Below are 14,758 nucleotides of genomic sequence, written 5' to 3'. Positions count from 1 at the left end.
GACAAGGAATTGAACCGTGACCTCCTGGTTCATAGGTCGATGCTCAACTACTGAACCACGCTGGCTGGGTGTTATTTTGACAGAATTCAAACTCAAGAGTCCGCCGCGTGTGCCGAGTAGAGTAATTCGCGCCCGTCAGTGGCTGGCACCTGCAGGGAGGGCGAGTCCTACTATCCCGGAGGCAAGAGGGTCAAAACCATCACACAGAGTGACGCCAGGCCAATCACACAAGGAGTCCTGGTGGAAGTTAAAGTATTTATTGATGTGTTTAAACTCTGTACATTCTCCACAGATCAGATTAAGGAGTTTGTAGGTGAAGTTTACCTGTGCATAGTGGGGAGAGACATGGATAAGGGGAAGGGAGGGGAAAAAACTGTCACAGGGAAATAGAAAAAAATACACCACAGGTTACCAGAACCTTCAGAATAAAAAAAAAGAGGAAGCGGTGACATCAACATCAACTACACAAGCATGACGGAGGCGTGGAAGGAACGAAGCCTCGCCGCGCTGCATGTGTCAGGCATCGCCCGGCCTCCTGCTACGCAAAGCCAGCCCCGTGTCTCCGGGCACTGCCCCATGATGGTCATCTTCTGAGTGAACACCAGGCGGGTGCGGGGGGAGGGCAGGCAGTCAGGGGACAGCGGGAGGCGGGTCAGTGCCTTCAGCGGGAAATGCCCACGGAGGTAAAGACAGCACATCGGACATTACGTGGAGGGAGTGAGGTGTAAAAAGCTACGGTGGGTGAACGGTGGACGGTGAGGTCATATACACACTACAGGCTACTATCCGTGGAAGAACTGGATTTCGAAGGAGAGGAGTGTGGGCGCCCATTCTGTGTACACGGGCTCCGCTCAAAGATGCTGGGACGCAAATGCTTTAACTCCTTGGTGACACTGAGGAACCAGCAGCGGGAACGCTAGATCCCAGGAAACTGGTCCTTTACAATGACCTGGAGAGGGATCAGATGTGCTTCAATGGTCTCACAGTTCCCTACCCACTTAGTTTCTCAGCGACTTCCTGAAGCTCATTGAAAAAGGAAATACTGCCTTTTAAAAACTAAGAACCAGGACAGTGGATGAGCCTCGGTGACTTATTAACGCAACCAGGACATCGCCCTGCACGGACAGTGTCACTGCCAACCAGCACCCCCACATCGATGGAGAGCACGTGAGACAACACAACAGAAGGGGATGCCTGGTTAATTTAAAAAAGAAAGCTACATCAGTCAGGTATCTGCAATAGACCATTTTCTCATTTCTTTAAGGTTTATATATCATATAGTTATATTAACATTTTCACCCATTTAAAAGAATGGAAATTGTGATCCTACAGTAGTACTTTATAGTCTTAGTGATCCAAGAGGTCTGAATGTAAGATGAGCTCCTCTGGAAGTAACTGTCGGTCAGCAGTCGATCCAACACACGGACCTCCTGGCCCACCTGCACCCCCACTCCAGTGGGGGGGACATGCGCCTTCTCCCCCTTAAACCTGCATCTGCTCAAGATACTTGTAGGTCGGGTTTTCATAACCGTGGTTCTGCATCTTGTTCAGGTGGCGCTCCTCAGGGGTGAGCATGGGGTCGACCTGCAGGAACAGAGATTGTGGGTCACAGCAGGGCACCCAGGAGACGGCACAGGGCTCAGAAGGCCTGGGACCACCACCAGCCCAGTGTCTTGTTTCCACTGGGTAAACAAAATGAGTGAGGACACGGGACAAGGACAAGAGGCAATGCTTCTGCAAGCTGGAGCCCTAAAAGCCTAGTCCAAGTTGGGGAACGATGAGCTGAATTTCCCAGCTCCACAGCCAGGAGCGAGTCTCCGTTCTGCTCCCTGCCACCTGGGGCAGCCGAGGGGAACATCCCTATAGAACAGGGCTGAGGCCAATGCTCTGCTGAGTCTTCCCAGCTCAGAAGCTCTAACACCAGGCCCTGTGCTACAGGAGCTGAAACCCAGTAACTGAGACATGCCTGGAGCTAATTTTCCAGAGCGCGCTATGTTCTTTATTGCACTCATTTTCCAGAATCGAGAGACCCTGGTATTTCCACCGAGTGGTGATTTCTAACTACCCATCAGGATGGAGAGAAACAATCTGCTCTGCTTTCTACATTTCTTGTTGCCTTTTTTTCCCATTAAAAAGTAAGAATAGCTCGGCTGGCATGGCTCAGTGGTTGAGCGTTGACCTATGAACCAGGAAGTCACAGTTCGATTCCTGGTCAGGGCACATGCCTGGGTTGTGGACTTGCTCTTCAGTGGGGGGTATGCAGGAGGCAGCCGATCAATGATTCTCTCTCATCATTGATGTTTCTCTCTCCCTCTCCATTCCTCCCTCTGAAATGAATTAAAAAACATATTAACAAAAACAAAAAAAGAATAGTGTTAGTCCTGGTTATAGTTTTAAGACTGAACCACTCATGATTACCACTGTTGCCTGATCTGCCACAGACCTGACCTGTTCTTTATAAAACAAGCCAAGAACAAAGAAGAGCATTACAGTCCTCCATGCTCAGATACCCAACATGCCTGAAAAAAGGAAACACTAAGAATTGGAGAGACAGGTCCACCCTCTGCAAAGCCTCACATTCACAGTCAAAGCCAAATTAATGTAAACGTCAGTAACAGCCCTCTGTCACAGAATCAACATAATTCAGTTGGGGCTGACTTTCAAAACATGAGCTAATGATCCAGTGAGCGATCTAGCTGACGGGCAGCGCCCAAGAACAGACATCTGAACGCCAGCACACCCCGCCCGCAGAGAGCAAGCCCCCAGGTCGGGGCCAGTGGGAGAAGCCCAGCCACTCACCTCCACGATCCCATGGCTGATGGTGCCGTACTGCCTCTTCCTCAGCATCACCAGGCTGATGACTATGACGGTAGCAATGGCCACCGCAATGACCAGCAGGCCGATGAGGGCACTGCTGCTCAGACTGAAGTCCTCCCGCAGGGGCCCCACAGATTCCTACGGGACAAGGCAGACGTGCAGGAAAGCCCGTGACCACTTGCACGGCGTGGCAGGCAGGCAGGACCGAGACACCCTCAGTCAGGGCCGTGCCCTCCAGTCCTATCCCGAAGCCCGAGCAGCTCCAGGACCCAGTTTTCCAGGTCCCACCCACCTGGGAGGACCCCCACTTTTCCAGGTGCCACCCACTTGGGAGGACCCCCACTTTCCCTGTCTCCATGAAGATTAACCCCCCATTAGGTTCTGGGGCTAAACACATACCGGCTCTTCCTCAAGGCCTCCGACTCTCTCAGAATTGAAGATCATCTCCTTCACATCCAGAGTCTCGTCAATGACCTGCAACACATGGAAATGTCAGTAACGGGGGAATCTAGTGTAAATGGAACGCCATTACGTGTGGTGGAGGGAAGCAGATACTGGTGGACACACCCACCAGTTCTGCCGCATTCACCTACCAGTGGTCGGCAAACTGCAGCTCGCGAGCCACGTGCGGCTCTTTGGCCCCTTGAGTGTGGCTCTTCCACAAAATACCACGTGCGGGGGCGCACATACAGGGTGATTGAAACTTGGTGGCCCATGCGCAGAAGTCGGTATTTTGTGGAAGAGCCACACTCAAGGGGCCTAAGAGCCGCACGTGGCTTGTGAGTCACAGTTTGCCAACCACTGACCTCACCCACGCGAACCCCTGGAAGGAGCATGTGGGTGCAGGGTCACGTAAAGCAGAGGGTCCTTCCAGGGCCTCTACCTGCATCTCCCCTTAGGGAACTGTTGTGGGAGATACTTCAGGACAGATTACCAGGAAGCCCAGTTGAAACATCAAACTCGGTTAATAATAATCCAGAAATAGGAGAGAGAGAAAATGCTAGAATGATTAACAGGAGGTGTGAACCTAAGGCAGCACCGAGCCGAAGTCCGTCTCCTCCATGTTCACACTATGAGTCTCTCCTCACTGGAAAACGGCCTCTGACATCCTACTCGTCTCTTTAGTTACAAATATATTTTCCCACTGCACAGCAAGGAAGGAGAGAGATACTGCTGAGAAGTAACTCTTCATCCGTTACACCCAGAGGCTGAACACGGGATGGTGGGAGCAGCTGGGGCCCACCCGCCTGCCACCTTGCGGAAAAGAGACACGCGGGCCACCTGGAGGGCACCCCAAACAAGGCCACGCACGCGCATTATTCTCCACATGAAAACAGGGCGGGACAGGAGAGAGGGGTGGCTCACCATGTTTTCATCCACTTTGTTCTTGCTGTTGATCACCTTCTCCTCGGCGCCTATCAGCCCTCCGTCCTGCTCGCCCAAGCCGGAGCCTGTGTGGAGAGAGCGCAGCTGCATTTCCCAGGGCATCTGTGCCCCTCACAGAGGCAGCGACGCCCTCCTGGGGGAGCGCCCCCGAGTGCCTCCTCGCAGCGCAAGGTGCTCCTCGGCTCCCGTGTGGAGGAGCGCTGTGCTGGCAGGATGGATGGAGTGGGCGGTTTCCAGAGGCTGATGGGATAATGGAGAGGAGCGCGCTTGCTGGACCAGCTGGGAAAGATGGAGCGCAAGCCTTCAGAAGACAGTGCTTATTGTAACAGCACGAAGCTAGAGCCACGGCCTTCCAGCATGGAACCCACAGGACGCCCCAGGTGACACTACCGAGCCCCTCCTCCTCCAACAGCTGGCGCTCCCTTCCCATGAACAACTGTCAGACCTCCGGCACCTTTTATCCCACAGGCAATTCTTTCTGCTTGAAAGAACCTCCGTGACCTTAAGCCCTTCCCTTTGTCCTTCAAGCTACAGCTGCTCTTGGGAGACACCCCCGGTTATAGCACTTCCAGCACCACCTGTAATCATGGATTTTCTCCTGTTTCCCACCAGGCCGTCCCCCCTCTGGGCCTGGATCACAGAAGATCACATCCCTGATGGTCATGAGAACACGGACAGGAAGGAAGCTTCCATAAAAAGGCGGAATCCTGACGTCAGGGCGGAAGGCACCTTTCTATAAAGGAAGCAACAACAGCACCACTCCTCTTGTCAAGGTCAGACATGGCCTGAGCCGACGTCACTTGTGCGTGGCACTCCAAACGGCCACACCAAAGACAAGCCAGCGCAGCCCCAGCAAGAGGAAGCGAGGAGCAAGCCTCTCTCTTTTTTATTTTTAGCTCCAGAGCATGTGATTCCCAGCTACCCTAACACTTGCTCATTAATAAAAACCTACACAGTTCTTACAGACGTCTGATTTGAACCTCTTATAAACAGCGACCTGACAGGATGCTTGGCATTCAAAGCGGCCACCTGCCAGCGAGGAACATTCCAACACGAGCATCTGCAAAGCCGGCCAGCCACCGGGGAGCGTTCCAGCTCACGCCAGACCTGCTCTCACCACGGAGCAATGGTAACAGCTACTGCTGACCCCGCAGGCCGCTGACGCAGCCACTCGTGAGCGCACAGCCAACAATGACGCCAGTTTTCTCTAGGGCTTTCATTCTAAAGAATTAATTTCACAGCTGGATTCTAGGGGAAGTTAAGCCAGGGCTGGCGTTTGTTGTCTCAAAATGCCAATGAAACGGCACCTCCACTACTTGAGGGACAGGAACGGTGCTCCCTCAGCAAGCGCATGCGCCTGCCAAGCCTGAGCCACTGTGATTGACCTTCCACCACCTCTCACATCTCCTCCTTAAAACTGGGAAGGTCGGGGGCAGGATCCTATTTGGGAACTAAAGTGGCACTGGATCTGCTACTAGTCCACACTGTTTAAGTACTTTCTTGGTGATATAACCCACGTGTTTCTTAAATACTAAGCAAAACCATTTTGATTTGGTGAAACATGTTTCAATTATCCCAACAGTTGGGGTTCAAGGGTGAAAGCCAGCTAACCTCCTAAAAAATGTATCTTGATCTGTGAACATAACATCTTAGGCATGACCTGTAAACATCTAGGGTGTGCTGTTCAGAGCGATGTAACCACAGCGACGAAGAGTGAAGGTCATAGTGAAGCATTCACATAGAAGCATTCACATTAGAAGTCTGGAGAGCAGCTGGGGCACCCCCACCACCCCATGCTGGCCCGGGAGCACCACCTGGCCCACCACAGCCTGTGTGCAAAGCCCACTGTGGGCTCGCAGACACACACTGAGAACACGAACCCTCAGAATGGCTCACGGTGACTGCAGATACTGGACGACCCAGCAACCTGGGACATTCAGCAGGCGACACTGCATTTTATGCAACAGAAACAGCAGGGGCTTTGAAGACAGAGGAGCTGGGTTCAATTCTGGTTTCTCTGCCCCTTAAACTCATTACTTTGAGCAAGTTCTGTAACTCTAAGGTTTCTTCAACTGCCTCATCTAGGAAACAGCTAAAAATCCCACCTACAATGCCCATATAATGTTACCTCTTCCTGACACAAGACCCACCTGCTGCACCCATCGGCTTCTAGAATGCTCTGCTTAAGGCAACAACCAGGGGACATGAGACAACTACAGTGGACAGGTGGGCACAAAGGGCAAAGACAGGCAAAGAGGGAAAAGACATAAGTGGGAACAGCAGAGAAAAAGATTAAAAAAAAAGACTCTCTACCTGACGGAGATTAAGCCTATTTGCTTTCATATGGTCAAAGTCTCCCCGGATTAAAGGACTTAGGAAACACCTCTGGTTACTCTGTTTTCTGGGCACCCAGAGGGCAAACTTGGGATGGCCACCTGGTGACCAAGGTCACTGGCACTGGCTGGATGCTGGAGACAGGACTGCAGTGGCTCCACGCACAGCCACGGTGGAGGAAGGAGGTGGAAACAGTCGGTGATGTTATGAAACAGAACATGAGATTCAGACACACTGGGGAAGTGACAGGGATGAAGGTCTTAAAGGGAACATCTCTGACAAACCAACCTTTTTTCATTGGGTGGTACAACTCCGGCTGGGTGTCTAGCAGAAAGGAAAACAATAAAAACAAAATAGCACAAAAGGAGATTAAGAAGGAAAATTGCTTTCAAATTTCCTACTTTAGAATTCCTCTACAGTGTGAACCAAAACTCCTCTTCCTTAAAACCCGGCCTGAAAGTCCCACAGACCAAACAGCAGTGAGGGCTGGAAGGTGGGAGAGAAAGGAGGTCTGTCTTGGGTCTTCTGGGGAAAATTTGTGAGATTCCAAAATTACTTAGCTCAGCCCACAAGATTCTTTTTCTTAGAAAAATAACAAAATCAGAAGTTGGTAGATTGCAGTTTTCTGAAAAGGAGACAAGGTCCTACTTCAAATACGCCCTGATGTTCCCACCCAAGGAGCTGTGAAGGCATGGCCGCCATGCTTGCCACGGAGCCTGGGGTTGGGAGGGCAGGTTTGGGGGGTGGGTGGGCAGTGGTGCCTCCTTAATTAGCTCCTTTCTCACATTCTGCTGTTACTGGAGGGTCAACTGAGTTGGCAGCTCCGAGGTAACTAGTTCAGAAGGCAATTAAGGTCTGGAGGCTAAGCTGGAGGCCCCTCCCCGCTCTGGGGCCTCCCCAGGCCTCCGCCAGCACTACTGTACCAGGTCCGAGGCCTGCGGCACCGAATCAGGTGGGCTCAAATCCTCACTCTCCACCTACAAGCTACAGGACCCTGGGCAGACAACCTCTCTGAACCTTGGAACCCCAATGGGGAAACTCTGAGGCTTAACTGAGAGCACCTAGGAACGATGCTTAGTGAAGCTGGCATTTGATAAGGCCTCTATAGCTATGGCCTCTATTCTTATAACCACACCATCAGCAAGAGTAGCAGACAAATAAAGAGACTGATTCCACACCCTGGTCCAGGGCCCGCTCTCACTCTGCACTTGGGGTTGCTGGTGCAGACCCAGGGGTCAGAGGTCCCCTTGGAATGCAAGATCCAGCAGGGGGTAGCAGTTGGCATGCCTGACCGAAGGACAGGGACACAGCTTCCTATCCCCACCCAATAGCAAGTAGGTTGTGTCATTTCTATAGCCTCTCCATTATCTGACTCCCAAGACTGCTATGAAAAGATAAGGACATAATTTAACACGAAAGTGCTGTGTCCACGGTAAAATAACTTCCACATGTAATAAGTTTTACAGATACTGGAGGTAGCTGATAGGCCCAGGAAAAACTGTAGTCTTTAAGCAAACCATCTATAAACTGTCAGAAATAGGACTAACCTCATGGTGATTAATGAAACCAGCTATCTGAACGCTCCCACTACGGTGCCTGCACATAGTAGGTGCTCAATGACTCTCCCTTGCCCTGCCCAACTTTCACTAGGAACACAGCCTCACCAATACAATCCAGGTCCAAAATTCTGACTTCAATTTTCTAACTGTAGTCTTCTCCCTTCCTGCCCCCACCTCCACCCACCCCCACCCCACCCTACTCCCACCGCCAAGAAGTCGCACTGTCAATCATACACACCTTCATTCTCAGGTAAGGACGGGAAGGGATGGAAGGGGCGGAATGGTGGGATCTCATCACTTTCTTCAGAGCTCACCCGGACGTCCACAGGGGTCTCTGAGATAGAGGACGTGAACTGGTCCATGTCTGCACGCTGTTCTTGAAGCAGCTCATCTGACAAAGACAGACACGGCAGGGAGCCAGGTTTTCAGAAGGCTCTAGTTTCTAGGCAAGGACCGGAGTCTGAACAGGACGCGTTCATGTGATTACAGCTCGAGAGACCTGCTGCGAGGAGCAGCTCACCAGCTCACAACTGTCCCCGACGGCCTGACACGCCTTCTGATTCTGGGGTGCTGCAGAACCCCAGCACTGGGGGCCCGAGCTCCATCCTGGGCACCCCTCTTCTCTAGTAATTTCATCTAAGGCACAGTCTTCACCACCACCCACACAACATGGCTCCCAAATCTGTACCTTAACTGACGCCTGAGCCCTGGCTCATCAGGCTACTGGCCTACGTGACACGCCCACTCCACGTCCAACAGCAACTTCCATTTGAAACGAGTGTAGACACTGCTCTGCCTCAGTAAACTCTGGCACCGCCACCCACTCACTGCTCGCAATGAAGACCTGAGCGTCATCCTTGATGCTTTTCTTCCCTTCAACCCCGATCCGACCCACTGCACGGCCCGTCCACCTCCTCTGAACCGTATCCTGAGACCCCCCACAACTCTCTCCCCTCCATCACCACCTGAGTGCACACAACCACCAGCTCTCGCCCGGACTTTTACAACCGCTTCCCGGTGGGCTCCAATTTTAATCAGCTCTCCACACAGCATCTAAGTAATTTTTTAAAAAAATTCACGTTCTTTTAAAAGCATAATCCAGACCTAGTCACTCACTAGTTTAAAAGCCTCTAATGGCTTTCTATTATCCTGGACTAAAATCCAAACGCCTAGATTTTGCTAAAAATCTCTTAACAAATTGGCCTCTGCCTACTTCTTTGGCCTCGCTTCGCCCTGATCTACTCCAGTGCGCCTGCCGCTTGATTTACACGCCAGGCCTCTGCTGGAGTGCTGCCTGCGATAGGGATGTTCTCTGCCCCTGGGGTCTCGGGTTACTGGCCCTGAGACAGCCTCCCTCACCACCCAGCCACTCACCACCACTACCCGAGCTTACCCCCCTCCACAGCTCACACCACCTGCTGATAACTGTTTTCCTGTCTGTCTCTCCTACGCTAACTGAGCTCCAGGAGATACTGTCTGCTTGTGCACCGCTTACACTGTGACACAGGACAGACAATAAATATTCACTGAATGAACAGAGAAGGTAGAGACCAAGAGGGAGAGGAAGCGAGAACGTGTGTAAAATAGGTGCCTTGAAATACATGAGCACCAGGGGGAAAACGTAACAGGAGACTCCCCCAGGCCCTTGCAATTTTACACCCTAAAGTTTTCTTCCGGTAACAGAGTGAAGGTCAATGAAACTCAAGGCTCGGTGGCTCACAGGCAGTCCTTGACCCGGACACGTGAATTCCAGACTTCTGAACCCCCGGGGTGCTAACACCCAGCCGCATGGCTTCCCGCGGCCTAGTTCTCTAATCTCTCTCGGCCATCACTCGCAAGCCTTCACGAGACCCCACCTGACTCTGATACAAACACAGTCAGCACCCACCAATTTCCTCTTGGATTTCCTGGGCTACATAGGGTACTTTGTAGAGCAGAGAGAGGCTCTGGTTCCTCCTTTCTTCAATCACGTGGAGATGCGTCATCACCTGGAAGGACAGTACGTGAGAGGCCTGTCAGCAACACAGCCGGGGAGGAGGACTAGCCACACACACTCCCGCAGGGACAGCCACACACACCCGGCAAGGCCAGCTGCAAGGCCAGTCCTCCACAGCGCCCAGTAGAGCAGCTGGCAGAGGGAATGCACTAATCCCCACCACGTACTGACCACTGAAGTGAAGAATTGTGCAGACTGCAATACCCCTCAGCGATCTGAGAACTGACCAGCATCCTTCAAGTTAAAGAAAATTAAGAATCCTCACTAGCCAGCTGCTGACTTGCCTTTCATATAACTTACTGTACTGAATGAGTTACAAAGAACCCTAATTTGCACAATACCAGGTACTCAGTAAGGTTTTTCTGAGTGAAACCAGGAAAGAGTTGGCCAATTTCTACCGCTGGTCAGATTAGATGGGATAAAAAAGAGAAGGAAGGCTGGAGACATCCAGGTTCAGCCACCTGATGTGCCGATGATTGAATAAATTCGTAATCCCTCACCAAAAAAAAAAAAAAAAAGGAAGGAAATCACTGGCTAAAAAGTAGATTTGCGCGTAGAGAGAACCAGTCACAGACACTGCTTTGTGAAGTAACTGCTTAAAATGATTTTCATGGTGATAACTTGTTTATTCCTATTTAACTAAATTAGCTATTCTTTCAAAAACTTACGCTAAGGTATATACAAACCTGATTTTAAGGGCATCAAATAAGATTTATCTACCACCTATCTGTCTTCCACAGCTCACTATCCTTCTGAATGCAAATTTCCAAGGTTGCCATTACAACTGGTCACTTACTTTTAAAGCTTCTTGTGGGAAAGAAAGGTGATTTGGGGTAACTGCCACCCCCATGACACAGCGAGAGCCGCTGCAGCTCACACAAGCTATTTGAGGTTACTCCTGCCTGGCTACACTTGCAGTTACCAAGATCTTCCTACAGAGGGCGAGCTAAACCCATGGATTAATTATGTGGGCTACAATCCATTAACATGAAGGGTCAAAATGGGGGTGGGTGGGCTGGAAGAGTTAACTGGCAAGATGCTTTTATTGTAGACGGATCTCTCTCTGACCGTTAAAAGGCAGGATGGAGCAGTTTAATTTTATATCTGCCATTCTTTCAATCAAGCAGACTGATAGGAAAGAGGGAATGCCTCAGAGAGAAAATGCCTAGAAAGGAAACGTGGCCCACCCCATCTGAGCATGTGCTGGCATCATTCCACTTCTTCACATGAACTGAGGAGCCGTCTGAGGGAGGAAGGCCCACACCCATGAGGACAGAGCTGCACTGTGGGGGGAAGGCTGCACACCGGTGTCTGTGCTGAACCTTGGAACCTTTAAGTAGAAAGCACTTAATATTGCCAGTTTGATTCCCGGTCTGGGCACATGCCCGGGTTGCAGGCTTGAACCCCAGTAGGGGGTGTGCAGGAGGCAGCTGATCAATGTTGCATTCTCACATTGATGTTCCTCTCTCTTCCCCTTTCCCTTCCTCTCTCTCTCTAAAAATCAATAAACTATTCTTAAACCAACTCTTGTACCTAATGTCTCTGGAAATGAGAGACACTTTCTAAGGACTGATATCAAGCATCAGTGCTGACCGACCGTCAACCACAGCAGCGCCCCCCACCAGAAACTCTCCCAGAGCAACTTTGACTCTGCCCGGTGTACCTGGGATTTCATCTGGGCCGCCTTTTCTGGGTCCACAGCCAACACATGCTGGTAGTGACGTATGGTGTGCAGGCGATCTTTGTTCTCAGCACGGACATACCGCCGCAAGGCCTGGAGAATGCGATGAGGCTACAAAACAGAACAGTTGTTTCAATCTCCAGAGACGAGGGCATTGAAAATAGACAGAAAAACAAGGCTTTAAAAATTCCCTCAAGAATGTAAAGCTCAGTGAAGCACAAGAATGAAAGCTCTCCTTTCCAACGCTTTTAGCTTTTAGTAACAAGATGCCACCTTTCTAAGTACCCAAATCTAGGTTCCCAAGTTGTACAAGCCTTCACAAACAGTATTTTCCATAATCTCTAGCCCACTGTCCTCCTCCAATGGGTGCTTTTTTGTGGGCTCAGCCTCTGACACCTTCATTACAAAACAGGCAGTCCCTGTGTCACCCAGAAATGACTGTACTTGCTTCCTTAGAAGGCTACAAATATCCTCCTTTCCAATACTGTCCACCCCCCAGAGCAAGACAGGGTAGACAGAGTTAGGGATAAAAAAGCCTGACACTGTCCAGCCGGTGTTGCTCAGTGGATAGAGCACCATGAACCAGGAGGTTGTGGTTTGATTCCCAGTCAGGGCACATGCCTGGGTTGCGGGCTCGATCCCCAGTTTGGGGCCTGTAGGAGGCAGCCGATCAATGATTCTCATCATTGATGTTTCTCTCTCTCTCTCTCTCCCTCTCCCTTTCTCTTTGAAATCAATAAAAATATATTCTTAAAAAAAGTCTGAGACTATCAGCACAAAAGGGTTTCTATATAAACTACTTTACCCCTTTCTTCACAATTTCATTTAAGGCAGAACTGGTTCAAAGCCTTTGTCCGTGGAAGGTGTTTTTATTCTTTGAAAGTGAGGCTGTTAACAACTTGGTAACCGGATAACTACCAACCAAGTGCTGAGGCTGTGCTTTCTCTGGGTCTCACCCGGTGCCACAGGTGCACACGCAGGCAGTGCAATGCTAAGCCACTGTAAGCAGATACTGCAACATAATTCCCTTCCCTCCCTCCTCTTCTTTCCTCACTTCCAGCCTTGCCAGAGCTTGTCATAAACACGTCATTTGATGGACCCGTGTCACGATGGTTCCACAGAAACACTACCGGGGGCAGGCCACACTGGGGCACACGTCACCAGGGACCCGCTGCCCACCACTCACCCGCGGCGGGTCGGCCTGCAAGGCAGCCAGGTAGTTCTCGAGCGCCACGCGGCGGCGGTCGTTCAGCATAGCTTCCACCCGGGCCAGGTGGGTCTCCACCAGCTGCTGCTTCTCGCTGGCGGCTTCTTTCTCTAAAGCTTTCACCATCGCCTGGAAGTGCTACGCCCAGAAAGCAGACAACATGTAATTCATGGCAGGCAGAGGAAGTCTAGGCAGACAACTAAGAGCCCAACACTGGCTTCTCCCTGCCCAGGGCGTGTGTGAGCCGCAGCGGGTCCACAGAGTGGAGCAGGTTCAGATCTAAGCACTGAATACAGTAAGTCCTCACTTGTCAGCACCAGCTTCTCTGACTTGAAGCAAAACAACATATAACGCAACCAATTTTGCCAAAGGCTAACTGATAGAAACAAGGGTTAAGCCCGACCGGTGTGGTTTAGTGGTTGAGCATCGACCTATGAACCAGGAGGTCACAGTTCGATTCCCAGTCAGGGCACATGGCCGGGTTGTGGGCTCAATCTCCAGTGTGGCATGCAGGAGGCGGCCCATCAATGATTCTTTCCCATCATTGATGCTTCTCGCTCTCCCTTTCTTTTCCTCTCTGAAATCAATAAAAATATGTTTAAAAATAAATAAATAAAATGAGGCTTAAGTTGCTACAGCATCTTAGAAACATCATGAAACGATGTTAATGAAATGACGTGATCTGAGGAGCCGCTGCCTTCGTCTGCTCTGTAGAACAATCCTTCCTTGCCTAGTGACAGCGTGGTAAAGCGAGTGCCAGGGCTCCTCAGACTTCCCGGGCACCGCCGGCTTCTGCACGTGCACTGCAAGGCAAGAAATGCTGACTTCCCACACGGTGGCCAGGCGCCCACTTCCTCATCCCCAAACCGCAGCCTAACAGGAGACGTGCTGCGAAGCACGTCCCAGTGCATGGCGGGTTCCTCTGAGTCATTCCCACTGCAGTCCCGGGGGGCAAGCAGCGAGCCGAGTCCCGGCCACATCCCAAGGCCTGGCTCAGGCTGCGGGGTTCACGTCCCTGCACAGATGCATGGGCTGTGCAGAAACGAACACGACTGGAGTTTCTAGGTGTTCTGAGGAAGGGTCATCGTGAAGAGGGATTTCTGCTAAACAAACACCAACGGATTTAAAATGTTTAAGTGTCACGAGACCCACACCTGTATCCCTATTCCTATCAACACTCTCTTCTGCAAGGAGGAGGCAGTTGCTGCTGTGATTCTAAGGTGACATTCTCAGAGTTATTTCTTCTCTGCCTTTCGACTTTTCGACAAGTCTGTAAAAGCAAGAATTCAGTGCTGCTGAAAGGCAAGTCGCAGCCCAAGAAGGAAGATGACCGAGGACTTGAGCCAGGAGAGCAGAATGAACAAACGCAGCGGATAAGGTTGCTTCCTGGCGTGAATGAGGTGCGCTCTGGCTGGGGGTTTGTTTTCCTTCTGCCACAGGCGAGCTATTCTAGAGAACACCAGTTGGGAGGTTAGAACTTCCTGGTAACATAAGCTCCCGACTGAACGGAGCTGTGAAGCCCTAACTTCCGGGGAGTGGGTGCTGACTGCATCTGCGGGCCAGGCTGGAAGCCCCACCCTGGAAACCATGTCTCACCTGGATCAGCGTCTGCCTCTCTGCTTTAGGGAGGTTCTTCGCTTGAAGCTCGGCCTCTTCCCATTCCTTCTTTACCTAGAACGACAGGCAGAGTTCTCTAACCAGGGAGTAGTCCCTAGAACAATCCCCCGCATCTCACACAGGACACTCTGCATAAGGAAATCGCACGTGGGATCCCTCGT

General features: G+C 51.2%; 1 protein-coding gene across 4 annotated transcripts in view; it reads right to left on the bottom strand.

The window, feature by feature from the left end:
• Positions 1 to 241: 241 nt before the first annotated feature.
• The window catches only part of APLP2 (amyloid beta precursor like protein 2), a 54,983-nt gene continuing 40,466 nt past the window's right edge, over positions 242 to 14,758 (bottom strand). For 2 of the 4 annotated variants that reach the window (XM_059675937.1, XM_059675939.1), the window contains 10 exons: positions 14,577 to 14,651; positions 12,960 to 13,118; positions 11,756 to 11,884; positions 9,985 to 10,084; positions 8,335 to 8,487; positions 6,826 to 6,861; positions 4,183 to 4,268; positions 3,217 to 3,291; positions 2,800 to 2,955; positions 242 to 1,584 (listed from right to left, as the gene is read on the bottom strand). In XM_059675937.1, the coding sequence (XP_059531920.1) occupies positions 1,483 to 1,584; positions 2,800 to 2,955; positions 3,217 to 3,291; positions 4,183 to 4,268; positions 6,826 to 6,861; positions 8,335 to 8,487; positions 9,985 to 10,084; positions 11,756 to 11,884; positions 12,960 to 13,118; positions 14,577 to 14,651 (1,071 nt within the window). In that variant the 3' untranslated portion in view covers positions 242 to 1,482. The remainder of the gene's footprint in view (positions 1,585 to 2,799; positions 2,956 to 3,216; positions 3,292 to 4,182; positions 4,269 to 6,825; positions 6,862 to 8,334; positions 8,488 to 9,984; positions 10,085 to 11,755; positions 11,885 to 12,959; positions 13,119 to 14,576; positions 14,652 to 14,758) is intronic. The other 2 variants (XM_059675938.1, XM_059675940.1) reach the window with 1 other exon arrangement.

This window comes from Myotis daubentonii, chromosome 19 (assembly GCF_963259705.1).
Source record: "Myotis daubentonii chromosome 19, mMyoDau2.1, whole genome shotgun sequence".
In the NCBI taxonomy this organism is placed as follows: Eukaryota; Metazoa; Chordata; class Mammalia; order Chiroptera; family Vespertilionidae; genus Myotis; species Myotis daubentonii.
The sequence above is the reverse complement of the archived record's forward strand: the minus strand, read 5'-3'. Positions and strand labels throughout refer to the sequence as shown.